This window comes from Salmo salar, chromosome 12 (genome assembly GCF_965601325.2).
Source record: "Salmo salar chromosome 12, fSalSal1, whole genome shotgun sequence".
Taxonomy (NCBI): Eukaryota; Metazoa; Chordata; class Actinopteri; order Salmoniformes; family Salmonidae; genus Salmo; species Salmo salar.
This window is the reverse complement of record NC_138302.1, coordinates 19156391-19176882: the sequence shown is the minus strand read 5'-3', so window position 1 is coordinate 19176882 and position 20492 is coordinate 19156391. Positions and strand designations below refer to the sequence as shown.

General features: G+C 43.7%; 1 protein-coding gene across 1 annotated transcript; it reads left to right on the top strand.

Annotated features, from left to right (window-relative positions):
• Nucleotides 1-309: 309 nt before the first annotated feature.
• LOC106564369 (mitoferrin-2) lies at nt 310-19321 on the top strand. Its single transcript, XM_045690934.2, has 4 exons — nt 310-858; nt 7000-7228; nt 7443-7499; nt 15010-19321. The coding sequence occupies exons 1-4, from the start codon at nt 514-516 to the stop codon at nt 15591-15593; spliced, it is 1215 nt and encodes a 404-aa protein (XP_045546890.1). The 5' UTR covers nt 310-513; the 3' UTR covers nt 15594-19321.
• The last annotated feature ends 1171 nt before the right edge of the window (nt 19322-20492 follow it).

The following is a 20492-nucleotide window of genomic DNA, read 5'->3' as shown; positions in this document are numbered from 1 at the left end:
AGCAGTACGCGCTGATGCATGTCATTGGAATCATATTATTGACCTTGGTGGTGATTACACATACCCTGGATTCGGCAACAACTACAGTAAAACATGTGACTGCCGTGGTTACGAAAATGGAGTTTATAAAATTGTCACTGCCACACTATTGCCGACCTTCCACATCCCTCCCCTTTGGTCTATTCCCGCCTTATTTTATGAATAATTACACGGCAAATCAGCCAATCGCTGGGATTCATCCCATATTTCATAAGGATTGACTGATGAAGTACACAATCATGTAACCGTTTCCGGAGTGACTCACTGACAAGCCCTCTCCAGTCCGCCAAGTGCATTATTCCCCTTGCCGACTTTAGCCTCCCCTTGAGTCACAGTGTTGGTCTGGTGGGGCCCGTTCTCGGCTGGAGCTACCCTCGACAACCCACAAGAGATTGGCGGCGAAAGTGTCGACTTTGAGAAGAGGAAGCACCGAGGAATAACCGCGCAACTTGGATTTAACTATATCGTCTCTGCATGGAAGCGAATGGTTTCGTGTCCAGGCGGGTGGACACACCAAGCGTCGATGCCGGGGTTACTGCTGGAGCTACAGGGGCAGACATTCGATGGCTCGGCGGGAGGATTTTGGATGCTACGGAGGGGTTTGTTGGTGGTCTGTCACCGCCACGGTTAACAGCGGAACCGGACTTTGCTGCGGTGTTGCAACTTCGAGCAGCCCCAGAGCCCACGGTGTCTGCTACGGAGACCGAAATAGACTACGAGGGGCTCCCCCAGGGTGTAGCCACCAGTACACACATGTTAGCTGGCGCCGTGGCTGGCATCATGGAACACTGCCTAATGTATCCCATCGACTGTGTTAAGGTAAAAGAACAAAGGTTAAATAAAAAACGAATTACTTAATGACATGTTGGCTAACTAGTCAACATGAAAAATTAGCCTTTAGCCAGGCGCTTGATTGCAATTGTGTAGCTAAGCTTGTAACGTCAGTTACCGGTGTCTGAGGCTAGCTAGCTGTTCCCAATTATTTCAGAATGGAAAGAGGGGAGGAATAGTTAACTAATTATGTAGATGCATCACGTCTGCACACAAGTGTTGCTAAAATAACACACATACACATCCCCCAGTGACATGTACGTTGTCAGAAGAGCCACCAGTAGTTGTTTAAATTGCTAACTGTTTGTTAGCTAATCGTGTTATTCAGAATCTCAGCCGTTGTTGACACAAATTCCGTTGGTAGGCCCAAGCCTGAGCTCGAGTAGGTTGCTAACTAGCGACGGTGAAAGTGACATTTCGCAAAAATAATGATTTAGGCTGCTAGTTTGTTATTTTTCAATGTAGTCGTACTTTTAAACCAAGGTTAATAATTACCCGCGTTAACTAACTTCCTAATGTTAGCTGACCGACAGCGCGCTAGCACAAGAGAGGAGCCAGCCAGGTTACGTCGCAAATATGTACATTGAGAAGTGTGTAATGAAACGTTAGCTACCTAACCAAGTATCACACGAAGTGCTCTTATGTACCTATGTAGGGCCTAGTTAGTTGTACATACTTGCCTCACACTGTATACATCCCTAATCTCCCGACTATAATGCATTGAAGCTTGTCTATCTAACTATATGACACAGGTTTGTTTTGGAGCAGTAACACTAGCTAATACTATAAAGGCACATACGGTTGTTATGGCTGTCATCAAATCCATATTTGTAGCCAGCTAGGCTAGATCATTGCATAATCACCACTTTGTTTCATAATCCTCTGGAAAGGTGAAAGTATTTGGTTAGTGTTGGTTAAAGTGTATGTTGGTCACAAGGCCCTGGATTGGAGACACTCAATAGACTCCTCTGTCTACTCACTGATGTCAGCAGAGCTGCTGTTGTTGCACATGATTAAAGTTTTTCCCTGAGTTATTACCGTTGGAGGGTTCACTGAAACAGAACTGCAGATAATGGTATCCATTCTATAAAATAGATACATTTGATTCTCAACTCAACATGGAGTTTTTGGTTCATCCTGTGCCCTATTTGCATAGCTAGGTTGTGTATCTGAACTTTGTCCAGCCACTGACTGATCCAACTAGTTTGAGTTTAAACCGGGTTTGGCACCTGTTGGTTGTCCTCACCCCTGACCTCTCACCACCTGGACAGATTAATAGGTCGTAGGGTGAGAATGAGAATCTCAACTGAACACCTATAACCTCTGTTACTTTATAATCCTGCCCCATACTATCATAATAGACCCTTTGGTCTAGAATACCGTGTGTTTTCAGAAAGAACATGGAGTAGCCAGCCAAATAGAAAAAGTAGCAAGGCAGGCTCCCACGGGCTGGGGGTGCTAAGCTTTTTATTTTACCTACTTTGGTGGCCTCTGGTACTGTACATTCTAATGCTATATTGTATTTTCAACCAGCAACTATCACAAAATAACTTTGTTTTTTATGGTGTTAGTTTCATCAGCTGCTATACAATATGATGTAAAACACAGGGAAATAAAATATTTTGACTGCACTGGCCCTTTAATAAAGAATCCTGTAAGAGTCTGACTTCCACGGGCTTGAAGCTTCCACCCCTGTCCTGTACAACCATGGTACACCCATACATACCCTTTGGTCTAGAATACCCCTGTCCTGTACAACCATGGTACACCCATACATACCCTTTGGTCTAGAATACCCCTGTCCTGTACAACCATGGTCTCTGCTTTTGGCCCTGGGCAGTCTGCCTTAAATCAGTTATTAATGGCTGAAAGCTTTGGAGCCCTGGCCAACCATAAGTCCCGTCATGTACAGTGCCTTCAGGAAGAATTCATACCCCTTGGCTTATTCCACATTTTGTTGTTAGACTGAATTCCAAATTGATTTAATTACTTTATTCTCACCCATCTACACACAATACCCCATATTGACAAAGTGAAACAGGTTCTTAGAGATGTTTGCAAATTTATTGAAAATGAAATGCATAAATAGCTCATTTACATAAGTAGTCACACCACTGAGTCAATAAATGTTAGTGACATTTGGCTGTAACTATATCTGTGTGTCTTTCTGGGTAAGTCTCTAAGAGCATGTATTATTTAAAAAATTCTCCAGCTCAGTCAAATTGGTGGTTTATCATTGCTAGACAGCCATTTTCAGGTCTTGCCTTAGATTTTCAAGATTATTTTTAAGTCAAAACTGTAACTAGGCCACTCAGGAACATTCTATATCATATTGGTAAGCAACTCCAGTGTATATTTGGCCTTGTGCTTTAGGTTATTGTCCTGCTGAAAGGTGAATTTGTCTCTCAGCAGACTGAATAGGGTTTTCCTATAGGTTTTTGCTTGTGCTTAGCTCTATTCAGCTTTAGTTTTATCCCCCCAAAAACTCCCTATTCCTTGCCAATGACAAGCATACCCATAACATGATGTAGCCACCACCATGCTTGAAAATATTAAGTGGTACTCAGTGAGGTATGTGTTGTGATGGATTTGCCCCAAACTTAACGCTTTATATTAGGACATACAGTTAATTTCATTACCACATTTTTGGGGAGTTTTACTTTAATGCCTTGTTGCAAACAGGATGCATGTTTTGGATAGTTTTTAATTCTGTATAGGCATCCTTCTTTTCACTCTGTCATTTAGGTTAGTATTGTGGAGTAACTACAAGTTTGTTGATCCATCTTCAGTTTTCTTCTATCGCAGCCGTTAAATTCTGCACCTGTTTTAAAGTCACCGTTGGCCTCATGGTGAAATCCCTGAGCGGTTTCCTTTGTCTCCGGCAACTGAGAAGGAAGTATCTTTGTAGTTACTGGGTGTATTGATACACCATCCAAAGTGTAATTAATAACTTCACCATGCTCAAAGGGATATTCAATGTCTGTTTTTTTTTTGGTTTTTTTTACCCATCTACCAATGGGTGCCCTTCTTTGCGAGGCATTGGAAAACCTCCCTGTTCTTTTGTAGTTGAATCAGTGTTTGAAATTCACTGCTTGACTGAGGGACCTTACAATTACCTGTATGTGTGGGGTACAGAGATGAGGTAGTCTTTCAGAAATCACGTTAAACACTATTATTGCACATGTTTAAGTCCATGTAACTTATTATATGACTTAAGCACATTTTTACTCCTTAATGTATTTTGGCTTGCCTTAACAAAGGGTTTGAATACTTATTGACTTGACATTTCAGCATATTGTGTGTAGGCCAGTGACACAATCTAAATTTGAATCCAATTTAAGTTGAGGCTGTAGTACAAGAAAAAGTCAAGGGGTGTGAATACTGTCTGAAGGCAAGGCACTGTATTTTCACTGTTCTGACCTTTTCAGAATCAATCTTGACTGTTGCACACTTGCCTGTCACTCATTTACTAGGGACATGTCTCAAGTCATTGGGTTGTTGTAAGGCTGATAATGGTGGTCATGGGCTAGTTAGACTACTACTTCCTCATTTGATCTGGTTTATTTTCCTAGCCCAGAGTCCTGCCTTGTTGAAACGGTACTCTGACAGACGTCACTCATGGGTAAATAAAGGAACTTGTGTTGGCGCTCCTTCCTTCCTCTGTCTCGCTGTTTCCTCCATAGATTTTCAAAATAACCATTTCCTCGTTGCTGCTGGGACCTTTTACAAGGTGTGTCACTGTCTCTCTGTCTCAAATGGCAGCGTATTCCTATTCCTTCAAAAGTAGTGCACTATTCAGGGTACAGGGTGCTGTAACACTGGCCTGTGGGTGCCATTTAGGACACACTCACCCTGTTCTGAGCTGACGAGCCGTTTCTCTCCACTGTCCGCCCGTTTGGTTCCTGTTGAATACGACCCAGGACTTCTAAAGGGCCTGATCTTTAGCTAGAAGTTATCTAGCTTGGCACCGTACCAGTTGGCCTGTGGGTGCCGTAACGCCGGCCTGTGGGTGCCGTAACGCCGGCCTGTGGGTGCCGTAACGCCGGCCTGTGGGTGCCGTAACGCCGGCCTGTGGGTGCCGTAACGCCGGCCTGTGGGTGCCGTAACGCCGGTTGACCTGAGCCTGGCATCGGTGTAGTTGCATGATTTCCACTTAGGCCCATTCAGCTACAGTACAGAAACTATTTCAGAAAGCTGCCAATGGGGATGTACTGTAATGCACTGCCAGCTGGAGGCGTGATCACACTAGACCTTTAAGTGATTAACAATCATTCTTGGTATGAATTAATGGACGATGCTAGTAGCTTATAAATGTGGTATTGGATCTGATGAGACTGTTTTATATTGAGGTCACTGTGACAGCGAAGAGGACTGGCAGTTGCCAAGCCATGAGGATCATAGCCCCAAAACACTTGACAGCAAACCATGGTAACGAGTGTTTTTATAACGGCCGTGACGGCGGGTGTTATAACGGCCGTGACGGCGGGTGTTATAACGGCCGTGAGCGCTTGAGTTGAGTATAAACCAACACGACAAACACGACAACCATGACTTTCCTCACAAGACGAGGCCAAACCGTTTTTGTGCATCCCAAATGGCACCATATTCCTTCTATAGTGCACTACTTGACCAAGGCCCTTACAGTAGGTCTCCAGTCAGAGGTAGTGAAATATAGGCTATGCGACAGGGTGACATTTGGGATACAACCGTTCTCATACAGGAGAGGAGACCACTAATATGTTGAGCTGGTTTCCCCATCCTGTGTACTGTACTCTGGTGTCACTCTGGTGTCACTCTGTTGCTGCACGGGCTGTGGCCTGTCTGGACTGCAAATCTAGGGCTTCTCAATATAATGGAGAGACGAGAAGGACGGGAAAGAGAGAGGGCAAGAAATAATTCAGAAAGGGGGGACTTTCCCAGGGGATTCAGCGGTGTTAGGTTAACCCCTATCCTTTCATTTCCCCCTGAAGCTGGACTCTCAGGTGTCTGTCTATACCATGGTAATGCTAAGTCTGCTCAAATCAACGTTATGCAACCAGGTGAGTTCTGATGTTTACATTTCCTGAAGAGGAGAGGAGTGGGGGATGAAAGTACCGTTGTTGCTGTAGACACAACGCAAACATAGCACGTGTGTGTGCACTGCAACTTCCACAGGGCGTAGATGACGCCGCATGTGAAAACGAACTGGGCAGTAAAATGGAAATAAACATGGTAGTACGTGTGATTGTGTAGAGATGGTGTTGACTGTTAGCTCAGTGTTTCTAGTAACAGGGGTTGGAGTGGGATGCCAAGGACAGACTGGTGTTGAGGTCTATCTAACACTTGTATTGGTTCTTAGAATTGGTGAGGTGCCGAAATGGCCTTTAAAATGTAAGGCCTGTGCTATCTGTCGTTGTGAAAAACCCCACTTGAAACAATGAAAGTTGGGGCAGTCTTTTAGGGTCTTGTGTAATAAAAAAAAAATGTGTGTGTATATGTGTGTATATGTATGTATGTATGTATGTATGTATGTATGTATGTATGTATGTATGTGTGTGTATATGACAACAAAACACTGTTTCTCCACATTCATTCTGACTTTCCGTTTCCCAGAAGTGTGTGTGTAGTCATGAGTGGGAATTTCCATCCCTGTCCTCCAGAAGTCATTTCCCCACCCTTCCATCTTGGTGTCCTCTGTGATTGGATAAAGGAGGCTATTCTACTCTTGACACAATCTCAGAAGTTTGGTTATTTCTCCATCCTTCCCATACAGAGCATTATTCTGTTGTGACAGTGACTGGTGCCCTGTTGACAGAGGAAGGGTGGAACCCAGTAGCCTCAGGCCTAGTTATTATGTCTTGGCATTGTGATGCGTCTACCTAACTGACTTTGAGCCAGTAAACACGAACATACTGCTAGGCTATACAGAGAAACGTCTAGTGTATTGGACCTGGTGAACTGCACTGTTACTGCACTCTTACTTTTCACATATCAGTTGACCCACTGATTAGCTGAACTTTGAAAGAGTTGATTGACCATGCATTGATGCCCTTTCCTCTCGTTTCTCCCGCCCCCTCTTCTACATTCTTTCTGTCCCTCTCCTCCCCCTTTATCCCTCCTTGTCTTCCCTCCCTCCCTCTCTCTCTCCAGACGCGGATGCAGAGCCTGCAGCCCCAGCCGGGGGCACGTTACCGTAATGTGATGGACGCGCTACGTCAGATCGTGCGTACCGAGGGGGTGTGGCGACCTGTGAGGGGGCTGAACGTCATGGCGATAGGGGCGGGGCCAGCCCATGCTCTGTACTTCGCCTGTTATGAGAAACTCAAGTTCTCACTCAGCAACGTGGTCCACCCGGGAGCTAACAGCCACTTTGCTAATGGTACGGTGTTACAGCCACACATTCACTGAGACATTGACATGTGCATACATACTGTACCTTAGAGGTATTAGCAATGTTGCTAATTTGACCAACGGTCACTGAGAGACCGACAAATTAAGGAAAAGTATGAAGGAAAGTTGCAGCATCCACTGCTATGTGTTTTTGGCTTACTGCACTGGTAACCAACCATCTCTCTGCTGTCTCTTTCTAACAGGAATGGCAGGCTGCATGGCCACTGTACTCCATGATGCAATCATGAACCCAGCAGAAGGTAAAACTGTGTGCATACTTTGTGTGTGCGCGTGCATACTTTGTGTGTGTGCGCGTGCATACTTTGTGTGTGTGCGCGTGCATACTTTGTGTGTGTGCGCGTGCATACTTTGTGTGTGTGCGCGTGCATACTTTGTGTGTGTGTGCGTGCATACTTTGTGTGTGTGCGCGTGCATACTTTGTGTGTGTGCGCGTGCATACTTTGTGTGTGCGCGTGCATACTTTGTGTGTGTGCGCGTGCATACTTTGTGTGTGTGCGCGTGCATACTTTGTGTGTGTGCGCGTGCATACTTTGTGTGTGTGTGCGCGTGCATACTTTGTGTGTGTGTGCGCGTGCATACTTTGTGTGTGTGTGCGCGTGCATACTTTGTGTGTGTGTGCGCGTGCATACTTTGTGTGTGTGTGCGCGTGCATACTTTGTGTGTGTGTGCGCGTGCATACTTTGTGTGTGTGTGTGCGCGTGCATACTTTGTGTGTGTGTGTGCGTGCATACTTTGTGTGTGTGTGCGTGCATACTTTGTGTGTGTGTGTGCATACTGTGTCTGTGTGCGCGTGCATACTGTGTCTGTGTGCGCGTGCATACTGTGTCTGTGTGCGCGTGCATACTTTGTGTGTGTGTGTGTGCGTGCATACTTTGTGTGTGCGTGCATACTTTGTGTGTGCGCGTGCATACTGTGTCTGTGTGCGCGTGCATACTGTGTCTGTGTGCGCGTGCATACTGTGTCTGTGTGCGCGTGCATACTGTGTCTGTGTGCGCGTGCATACTTTGTGTGTGTGTGCGCGTGCATACTTTGTGTGTGTGTGCGCGTGCATACTTTGTGTGTGTGTGCGCGTGCATACTTTGTGTGTGTGTGCGCGTGCATACTTTGTGTGTGTGTGTGCGTGCATACTTTGTGCGTGCATACTTTGTGTGTGCATACTTTGTGTGTGTGTGCATACTTTGTGTGTGTGTGCATACTTTGTGTGTGTGTGTGCATACTTTGTGTGTGTGCGCGCATACTTTGTGTGTGTGCGCGCATACTTTGTGTGTGTGCGCATACTTTGTGTGTGTGCGCGTGCATACTTTGTGTGTGTGCGCGTGCATACTTTGTGTGTGTGTGCGCGTGCATACTTTGTGTGTGTGTGCGCGTGCATACTTTGTGTGTGTGTGCGCGTGCATACTTTGTGTGTGTGTGCGCGTGCATACTTTGTGTGTGCGCGTGCATACTTTGTGTGTGCGCGTGCATACTTTGTGTGTGCGCGTGCATACTTTGTGTGTGTGTGCGCGTGCATACTTTGTGTGTGTGTGCGCGTGCATACTTTGTGTGTGTGTGCGCGTGCATACTTTGTGTGTGTGTGCGCGTGCATACTTTGTGTGTGTGTGCGCGTGCATACTTTGTGTGTGTGTGTGCGCGTGCATACTTTGTGCGCGTGCATACTTTGTGTGTGTGCGCGTGCATACTTTGTGCGCGTGCATACTTTGTGCGCGTGTGCATACTTTGTGTGTGTGTGTGTGCATACTTTGTGTGTGTGTGTGTGCATACTGTGTGTGTGTGCATACTGTGTGTGTGTGTGTGTGTGCATACTGTGTGTGTGTGTGTGTGTGCATACTGTGTGTGTGTGTGCATACTGTGTGTGTGTGTGCAGGGGTCGGGTTAACGCAGGATTATTTTTCATGCAGAAAAGGGAAGATAAAACGCTAAATAAATATCTTGCTGTGTTTTGCAAACGCAGATCTAAATTGCTTTTTGTAAATTCTGGTCCAAATCATGAATGTAAAAGGAGTAGTTTCATGCTTCAGTTGCACTTCACCCTGATGAAATAATATATCGTCTCTTGTCATTGGATCACCAGACAGCGCTCTGACTGATGTGTAGGATACCATTCTCCGGTCATTTCCTCTGTCATTTTTCTCCGGTAGAAAGTTAAAATGCAAGATTAACTTTAAGCAAAACCTTGGGAAATGTAGCTGCTACATTCTTTCACTAGCTAGAATTCCCTCCAACTGGCGACAGATTTTCATGTGAATCATCTAAAATCTGCTTAAAAACAATAGGCACATTTTCCCACCAGAGATGTTTCCATCAAATTGACTTGTTGCGGATTAAAGGCTGTGGACATTGTAGTAAAAAATTAAGCCCGCCGAATTTCTGAAAAACAAAATGAGGTATAATATTCCAGAAATAGCGACGCATTCCGTGTAATAGCTTGATTTCTAAATATATATTTGACGTTACCAGTGAATGCAGTTTTTGTGAACTAGAAACTGAATCTATTGAACACTTATTCTGTAATTGTTTATATAGTGAAGTGTTTTGGACTGATGTAAAACTATATCTTAGCCGCAAATTGCATACAACCATTGATATTACTAAGTTTGACATATTATTTTACTACACTGATTCCACAATTGAACGTGAGTATGTCATAAATCTCTTTATTTTATTAGGAAAATCTTTTATCCATAAATCAAAATTTATGAAGAAAAAGGCCCTTTTCTTAATTTTTTTATCTGATTTGGAACAGTACGTAGAATCTTTAAAACGTATACAAAACAATATGTCAAAAAAATGTCAAAAAAATGTATTCGATTATATGTCTGTATTTGATTTGATATAATAGGTTTTTTTTTTTTTTCATTTCTTTGGATTCCCTCTGGCTGTTATGTTATGTTATGTTTATGTTTTGCATGTTACTGTTATTTACAGCAAGTTAAATAAAGATTTGTGCAAACTTTAAAAAAATAAAAAAATAAAATAAAAAAAGAGCAGCCCAAGCGGAGCAGTTGCTATGGATACTCGGCGCCGCCATGCGCGGAGTGCATGCAGAGCGAGCTGTGCGCAGGGAGTGAATGACAGACAGAGAGGAGCAGTTTATGGATTTCCTAACAGAGTTATTTCTGATTTCGGGCAGGGCGAGGCCGGGCCTTACATTTGGCAGAAGCAAGCGGGCCTGGCTAGGGCTTGGGCTTGGGCTGAAAATTATTCATTCCCGTGCAGGGCTCTAGCCTAGATGATGAGATTATTTTGGACAAAATAGCAAGATTATTTTAATTTGTCAAAAGGCAGCCAAGCATCGATCATCATGTCACCAGAATAAGACCCCCGCTATGTCCTTGTGACCTAAATAATGATTGTGCTGTATCTGAACTGTCTTGCCAAGCTAAACTATTACAATCCTTGATTCATTCTCAGAAAAGCTCTTTCTTATCTTTGAAATGTATTCTAAATGTACATCAGTCTGGTTATAGACCAGGTCATAGCACTATCTCTGCTGCATCCCTCCTTGATGTGGTTAACTCTATGGCTAAAAGGCAACATTGTGCTGCCCTCTTCATTGACCTTTCAAAGGCTTTCGATACTGTTGATCACTCACTGCCAATTCGGAGGCTTTCCTCAATTGGCCTAGACCAGCCTGCTTGTAACTGGTTTAAAAATTACTTAACAGATAGAACTCAATGTGTATCAGTTTTCCTGAGTATTCCAAAAGGTGTCCCGCAGGGGTCGATTCTGGGCCCTGTACTTTTTACTGTTTACATTAGCAATATCTACGTGTCTGTTAAAAAAAAACCTGTAACCTGCACTTGTATGCCGGTAATATGGTTGTTTATGCGATTTCCTCTACGGTTGACCAGCCGCTATCTGAACTACAGTCTGCCGTCATTGTATTACAGAAACTTTATTGACCTGAAATTAGTATTGAATGCAGGTCAAACTAAGCACATGTTGTTCTCTGGAGCACATGTAAAAAAAAAAATAGCTCTGATTTAAGCATGTATTTTGGATGGTGTCCATATTGATTGTGTCCCTGCTTACAAATATCTGGGCTCTGGATAGATGAAAAGCTGTCTTTTTAAAAAGCATATTGAGTAGTAAAAAAAGCTGAGAATAAATATGGTCTTCTGTAGAAGTAGGTCCTGCCTCTTGCTAAATAGCAGAAAGCAGGTTATTCAGTCGACGTTCCTATCGGTCGTAGCCTATGGCGACGACATCTGTATGAACGCAGCTGCCACTTCATTAAAGCCGTTAGATGCCATTTGTCATAGCGCACTGAGCTTTATTACGGGTGACAATTTTAGTGCTCGTCACTGCATTCTTCTGATGTCGCGTAGGTTGATACATTGCTATGTTTATTCATTTCTAAAGCCCTTTCACAAAAAGTCCCCACTGTACCTAACATCTTCACTAAACTTTAGACATGCGTGTTACCACACCCAGTCTCAGGGATGGTTAATTAACTCTGGAAATTCCTTTGGTCTCTACAGAGTTCGGTAAATCAGCTTTTAGTTTTTTGTTCCACAAATGAGGTGCAATCTTCAAAGTGTTGTTGAATGTGATGTTCTGGTGCCTCTATGGCCATTCAGAAAGCTGATTGAGGACCTAATTAATGATGAATGTGTTTGTTTTTTATGACCATGTTCTTTCTACTTGCATTTTGTATCTATATTCATGTTTTTTTCTGTAATTCAAGGCACATCGGTTAAACAGACCTTGGTCTCAGTATGACTCTGATAAAATAAAGGTTAAAGAAAATATTGGAAAAGCGCATCAAGCTCATCATCGTGCACTTTCCCCACCCTGTGAAGTTCATCGTAACTTATTTCATCTGTAGCCTGATAAACTGCATGCTGTCCTAACGAGTCTTAGTGGGAGGACCACACATGTCATCACGTTACTCCACGTTTACTTCAATATGATGGTTATTATATCAATATCTGCACATAAGCGTTTCCATCACCATTTCTGGCATAAGTCATTCTACAGACACAAAGATTCCACCTTGTCTAGCGGGTTTTATCAACGTTTGGAGCGGTTACGGACATGCTGTTTCCAACAGGCCTGTCGTGAAATGTTTTATCGGACATAAAAAGGTTGGATGGAAACCTGGTTTTTGATAAACAGAAATATATGAAAACACTTTTTTTATTGTAAGCTAATTTACTTGTGGCTGCTAGCCAAATAACGTTGCACTTCTGTCATCTGATGAAAGCGATTTTCTGTCGAATGTGTTGCAGTTATGTATTTTGTGTGATGAAAAACTAGAGTTGCGCGCTCTATTAAAACAAAAAAAACTGACTTTCGATATAAAACACAGGTGAAATGGTTTAAGACGCAGGTTTTTTGATGGTGTGCGTTTTGAAAATGCGGAGTTCTGAAAGCTAAATGCGACCGTGTGTGTGTGCGCGCACGACAGTGATGTCACCTGATACACACTGTAGATATCTGCAGCGTCAGACTCCCTGATACATTAATAGAACACTAATCCCTTCTCTGAGGATTTCTAGCACATCCCCACAACTCTTTATATACTGCTACAGGACACTAGGGGGAGCTCTGAGACTGGACCATTAGGAGCAGCACCTGGGTAGAAGTTGCTAGTAGGCACAGATATAGGATCAGCTTACATTAGTCATATCCTATCCTTGACCTTTAGGGCAGGAAAAGTAAAACTGGCCTTAGATCAGTGTTGAGGATTAGCATCATCTAACTAAAGGCGCATCGGAATACACATCTGTGAGTGTCATCAGTCAACTGGTTTTCAGGTGTGTGTTTACATCCTGCTCCCTCAAGTGTATAGCTCTATAGCATTAACCTGTTGGGTCTAGGGGGCAGCATTTGCACGTCTGGATAAAAAAAATGTACCCGATTTAATCTGGTTACTAATCCTACCCAGTAACTAGAATATGCATATACTTATTATATATGGATAGAAAACACTCTAAAGTTTCCAAAACTGTTTGAATGGTGTCTGTGAGTATAACAGAACTCATTTGGCAGGCAAAACCCTGAGACATTTTCTGACAGGAAGTGGATACCTGATGTGTTGTATTGACTTTAAACCTATCCCATTGAAAAACACAGGGGTTTAGGAATATTTTGGCACTTCCTATTGCTTCCACTAGATGTCACCAGCCTTTACAAAGTGTTTTGAGTCTTCTGGAGGGAGATCTGACCGAACAAGAGCCATGGAACGGTGATGTCCCATTAGACACCTGGCGCGCTACTTCATGTTGGGTACCCTCGTTCCAATACGTTATAAAAGACTATGCATTCGTCCACCTTGAATATTATTCATGTTCTGGTTAAAAAAGGCCCTAATGATTTATGCTATACAACGTTTGACATGTTTGAACGAACGGAAATATATTTTTTCCCCTCGTTCATGACGAGAAGTCCGGCTGGCTTACATCATGTGCTAACGAGACGGAGATTTTTGGACATAAATGATGAGCTTTTTTGAACAAAACTACATTCGTTATGGACCTGTGATACCTGGAAGTGACATCTGATGAAGAGAATCAAAGGTAATGGATTATTTACATAGTATTTTCGATTTTAGATCTCCCCAACATGACGTCTAGTCTGTATCGCAACGCGTATTTTTCTGGGCACAGTGCTCAGATTATTGCAAAGTGTGATTTCCCAGTAAGGTTATTTTTAAATCTGGCAAGTTGATTGCGTTCAAAAGATGTAAATCTATAATTCTTTAAATGACAATATAATATTTTACCAATGTTTTCTAATTTTAATTATTTAATTTGTGACGCTGACTTGACTGCCGGTTATTGGAGGGAAACGATTTCCTCAACATCAATGCCATAGTAAAACGCTGTTTTTGGATATAAATATCAACTTGATAGAACTAAAAATGCATGCATTGTCTAACATAATGTCCTAGGAGTGTCATCTGATGGAGATTGTAAAAGGTTAGTGTATCATTTTAGCTGGTTTTATGGTTTTGGTGACCCTGTCTTTGACTTGACAAAACATTACACACAACTCTTGTAAATGTACTGTCCTAACATACTCTAAATTTATGCTTTCGCCGTAAAACCTTTTTGAAATCGTAAAACGTGGTTAGATTAAGGAGATGTTTATCTTTCAAATGGTGTAACATAGTTGTATTTTTGAAAAATTTGAATTTTGACATTTATTTGGATTCAAATTTGCCGCTCTTGAAATGCACCTGCTGTTGATGGAGTGCACCACGGGTGGCACGCTAGCGTCCCACCTAGCCCCAAGAGGTTAACATCCGTTGGCTCACTCGCATCTGGCCATGGTGATTGGTGTTTCCATAGCAACCTGACCGGGCCCAGGTGTGCCAGCCAGCTGTGCCATTGGTCCACCGGCTGGGTCACTAGGGACGGGATTGGACGCTTTGAACTTTCTGGTGTTCTGAATTCCATAAGCCCCATTTCCTTTCCTTTTACTTTCCTAAGTAGCGTTTCCTTTAGAGACTGGTTTCATCTCATTCTGATTGGCTGCAGTGGGGAATCCCTTGATGGTGTGTCCCAACTGTATCCCTCATTAAAAGCCTAATATCTCTGTTTTGACTAGATGTGGTACTCTTTTCCTTTCCACTATTATTTTCTTCTCTGTCCTGCCATCACCTGTTCTTTCTTCCTCTTCCTCTAGGCTGACCTTCCTCTCTGTCTGGTTGTGTACTTTAAAAGCTTCAGTGTGTTTTCAACATCTGTTCTGTTCCTTTTTCTTTCTAAACCGTCTCTCTCTCTCTCTCTCTCTCCCCCCTAGTGGTGAAGCAGCGTATGCAGATGTACAACTCCCCGTACCGCGGCGTGTCTGACTGCGTGGGTTCCATCTGGAGGCGCGAGGGCCCCGGGGCCTTCTACCGCTCCTACACCACCCAGCTGACCATGAACGTCCCCTTCCAGGCTCTCCACTTCATGACCTACGAGTACCTCCAGGAGCTGCTCAACCCCCACAGACAGTACAACCCCTCCTCTCACGTCATCTCCGGGGCGCTTGCCGGGGCCATTGCCGCCGCCGCCACCACCCCGCTGGACGTCTGTAAGACCCTCCTCAACACCCAGGAGGCCCTAGCGGTCCATGCCGAGGTCCCAGGAGCGCTGGGGGTTGGAGCAAGTGTAGGGACGGCGTCGGCCACTGGGGGGCGCCACATCTCGGGGTTAGGGGAGGCGTTCCGGACTGTGTACAGGATGGGGGGTGGGGCGGCATTCTTTAAGGGCGTCCAGGCCAGGATCATCTATCAGATGCCCTCCACCGCCATCAGCTGGTCCGTCTACGAGTTCTTCAAATACGTCATCACCAAGCGTCAGTACGAGAGAAGGCTGCACCACCGAGACGGAGAGAAGTAGAGAGGGAGATATGACCTTCACTCAAAATGTCCCCCAAGGAACCCACGTCCATAGAGATGTACTAGAGGGCTCAGCTCCTATCTTTGGGCCAAGTTCCCCCTCTATCTAACTCTATAACCACCCCACAGTAACCCCACCTCTGACCATTTGACCTCTGACCTTCTAAACTAACCAGGAAATAAAAGCCCCCCCCCCTAGTGTTTTTGACTAGAAGAGATACAGCTTTTGTCAAAATTCACCTTACGCCGCAGGTTAGGAGAATTGTCGTAGCAGTTTAGGAGAATTAGGTTAAGGTTAGGAAAAGTGTAAGGGTTAGCAAAAGTGAAGTTTTGTTTTTTGTTGTCAAAAGCTGTGTCCCATCTACACCTGACCTCTTATCCCCTCACATAGGAGAACAAGTCCCCATCTTTCACATAGTTTATTATAGACATACTGTACATGGCACTTTAATTCAAATATACACTCACTGGACAGTTTATTAGGTACACCCATCTAGTACCGGGTCGGACTCCCTTTGCCTCCAGAACAGCCTGAATTCTTTGGGGCATGGATTCTACAAGGTGTCGGAAACGTTCTTTTCTCAATTGGTATCAAGGGACCTAAGGTGTGCCAGGAAACATTCCCCACACCAGTACACCACCACCACCAGCCTGTACCGTTGACACCAGGCAGGATGAGTCCATGGACTGAGTCCATGCTGCTTATGCCAAATCCTGACTCTGCCATTAGCTTGACGCAAAAGGAACCGGGATTTGTCAGACCAGGCGATGTTGTTCCAGTGTTGTTGATCGTGTGCCCACTGGAGCTGCTTCCTGTTGTTTTTAGCTAATCGGAGTGGAGCCCGGTGTGGTCGTCTGCTGCAATAGCCCATCTGTGACAAGGAGGGACGAGTTGTGTGTTCTGAGATGATGTTCTGCACACCACTGTTGTACTGCTCCGTTATTTGTCTGTTTGTGGCCCGCCTGTTACCTTGCACCATTCTTGCCGTTCTCCTTTGACCTCTCATCAACGAGCTGTTTTCGCCCACGGGACTGCCACTGACTGGACGTTTTTTGGTTGTCGCGCCATTCTCGGTAAACCCTAGACTGTCGTGCGTGAAAAGCCCAGGAGGGCAGACGTTTCTGAGATACTGGATCTGGCGTATCTGGCACCAACAATCATACCACGCTCAACGTCGCTTAGGTCCCTCGTTTTGCCTATTCTAACTTTCAATGGAACAGTAACTGAATGCCTGTCTGCCTGCTTTATATAGCAAGCCACAGCCACGTTACTCACTGTCTGTAGGAGCGATCAATTTTGGTGAATGAGCTGATATACCTAATAAACTGTCCAGTTACTGTATATATTTTTAGAATTATATTTCTGCATTTCCCTACTATAACCACTAGGGGGCTTTGAGTCTCGTCCTCCCTCCATTGACTTTATGGACAGATCTAAAAGAGTCCCAATAATATCTACTTTCTCCTGCAAATGTGCACTCGTTCACTACTTCCCACTAATCTAATAGCATTGGGTTGGTGGAGGCATGGGCTAGTCAGAGTTTCCACCATATTCATTATACCAGTCATTTCCTTTCAAATCAGTGAAGGGATCACTTTGGTCCCAAGGGCACACTTTGGGAGGAAGGTGAGGTCATGGGGACGTAGACCAAGTGAACACATCTGTATTGGGTGATGACTGGAGACAGTGGATTCTGCATTAAGGATATATCTGTAGTCACTACTACCACTGGACTATATTTAGATTAACGTCTAGCAGTCTGAAATGGGAATTCAATTCACCAGAAATTGTTTCATGCAACGCTATTTAAAACAATAACTGCCTTTTCCATCTTTGAGATGGTGACTTGGCTTGTGTTAACTTATTTCTCCGCCTGTATGTATACATTGAGGAATATGAGTATTTTGACTTGAACTATTCAACTTAACACATTGGAGTTGATCAAGGCAGTGGTGTTGACTGTGTGTGGATGTGACTGACTGAATGAGGAAGAGAGAAATAAATAGGAGTGCAAAGCGCTAGAACATTGGGTGCAAAGCGCTAGAACATTGAGTGCAAAGCGCTAGAACATTGAGTGCAAAGCGCTAGAACATTGGGTGCAAAGCGCTAGAACATTGGGTGCAAAGCGCTAGAACATTGGGTGCAAAGCGCTAGAACATTGGGTGCAAAGCGCTAGGACCCCATATAGAGAATAATGTGCCATTTGGAACAGAACCTCTGAGGATGGTAGGAGAGTGTACTACACCTCCAGTCTACCAGACTGTTGAGAGTTATGGGCTTTGTTTCAGATGGCACCCTATTCCCTTTATAGTGCACTACTTTTGACCAGGGCCCACAGGGAGCAGAAGACCTTTCCCTTGAGAGTGCGTGTAGTGTCCCAAATGGCATCTTGGCCCCTATATAGTGTACTACTTTTGATCACGGCTCATATGGATCTGGTCGAAAGTAGTGCACTATATAGGGAATACGGTGCCATTTGGGACGGAACCTTCTGAACACGCACCGCTTTTTAGCACTTATAGTCATTTACAGTTGTGTGGAAACTAATAATTGAAATAGTAACTTACATACATGTAGTTACTTATCCTATGGTAACTAATCATTTAAATAGTAACTTACATGTAGTTACTGATCCTATGGTAACTTTTAGCAACATATACTACGTACACACGGCCTTTGAATCAGCCGCCATGAGTCAAACGCACAAATACAAAGTCCTGCTGTACCCTAACCTTCATTTCTGCAGCCATATTATTACAGAAAAGAACATGGTATGAATAGGACTACTCTATCCTAGATGAACTCATTCTAGCTGTAAAGGAGTAGAGTTTCAGCCAAGTGTTCTGGAACCGACCTGATAAGTGAAGATTTAATATATAGGTTCTTTCTTAATATGGTTGAAAGATTTTGGGAACTTTTCAAAATTCTCAGTTTATCCAGAAATGTTCCTGTAATCATTAGGAAAAAAGCAGGGCATCCTGAATCCCCAACAATGACCTGTTGAAAAACTTGGAATTTTTGAGAAGTTAGGGGAATTTTGCATCCTTGTAATAGATTACGTGGCAGGATATCCCCCTCCATATAGACTAACCAACTGCCACCCAGAACGGCACCCTATAGAACATATAGGTAGAAACAACATACTACAACATACTGAATACACAAGTAGTGAACAACGTTTTGAATATGTTAACAGTTAACTTAAAGGGGAAGTTCACTATTTGACAACTTTGTCAGATGGTTCGTCATCCTGAAAGTAGTCTATGGGCCAGAAGAAACTTATCAATGCTTCAGCCGCTACAAACGTCAGCCAACTTTAGCCACCGCTAGCTCCTAAAATACTGAACTTCCCCTTTAAAGGAGTTGGAGAGAGAAAAGATAACTGAATGTAGGAGTGTTTCCTGCCGTGTGCCATGTTTGGGAGTGGAAAACCAAAGACTGAAAGAACGGGGGATGGGTGAATTTGTGATGAAAATTAGGGAAGAGGATTGATCTGTATTGAAAGTGAAACTTCTTCCTGTATTATTTTGTGAATTGTAAATAAATAGTTGCTAACGAGCAGCACCTCGCAGAAGCAGGGTCTTCTCTTGGGACTGCTGCCCCCACGTGCTGGAGAGAAATTATCCATTACAATGTGTCCGGTCTCTTTTTTTGGGGGAAAATGTTCTGTAAGAAATGTCTGTTAAAATAACAGTAAAACACTGGAAAAGTGCATGTTAAAGCTGCAATCTGTAACTTTTTATTTTGTCGTAGAAGGTATTGCCCCTGCACTTTGTGTACTAAGGTGGCTGGTATTGCTCCTCCCTAACTCTCCTCACTCCTTACCCCTCTTCCATCCCTACGCCTCCTCACAAACCCTCTGTGTCGTCTGTCTGTTTGTCTGCCCGTGTGCGTAGGCCTATATTTTCAAGAATAACCTCAGCTGTAGCCAGCCTATACAGCCCTGTCCATAGTTTGATAAATTGTGTGTCAGTGGGTGTTTTTAATGTGGGATGAAAATCTAAACCCTCTTCATCAGTGATGCAGCTGGTGGCAGATGAAACACACAAAGACAATGGCTGCAGCCCAACTTGCACCCTATTCCCTACTTAGTGCACTGCTTTTGACCAGGGCCAATGGGGCTCTTGTCAAAAGTAGTGCACTCTGTAGGGTCATTTGGGATGCAGGATAATAACTCGCATCATCATAGCCTTGAGTGGATGGTGTGTAAATAACATCCGTCATAATTAAGTTTGGTAATATGGTGTGTGTCAGCTGTATCGGCACCCCTATGATATCCAGCTATTGAGATATACATGTAACTACCAAAATAAAGGAAACATTTGAGTACATGAGATAGAAAGTGTATATATGAGTTAATTAAGCCATTAACATCCCATCATGCTTCGTGTCATGTAGAAAACTGCTCAACTGACCATTATTTTTGCTTGCCATGATTAGAAGAGATTTTTTGTGATTTGAAAGAGGGGTCTCAAAGGAGCATAGGTGATTTAAAGTAAGTGTGTGTGTGTGTGTGTCATTCACCAGATCTCAACCCAATTCAATACTTATGGGAGATTCTTGAGAGAGATTCTGAGACGGCATTTTCCACCACCATCAACAAAACGCCAAATTATGGAATTTCTGGTGGAAGAACTGTCGCGTCCCTGCAATGTAGTTCCAGACACTAGTAGAATCTATGCCAAGGTGCATTGAAGATGTTCTGATGGCTCATGGTGGCCCAACGCCCTATTAAGACACTTCATAATATTGTTTCCTTTATTTCGGCAGTTACTTGTATGTTTTACACGAGAATGTCTCATGGAAATACAGAGAATGATGAATATCTAGGCTATCCACTGTCATACTGCTTCGGAGTTGCACCCAGAGAGACGACAGCCCGAGGTGTACCATGTTACA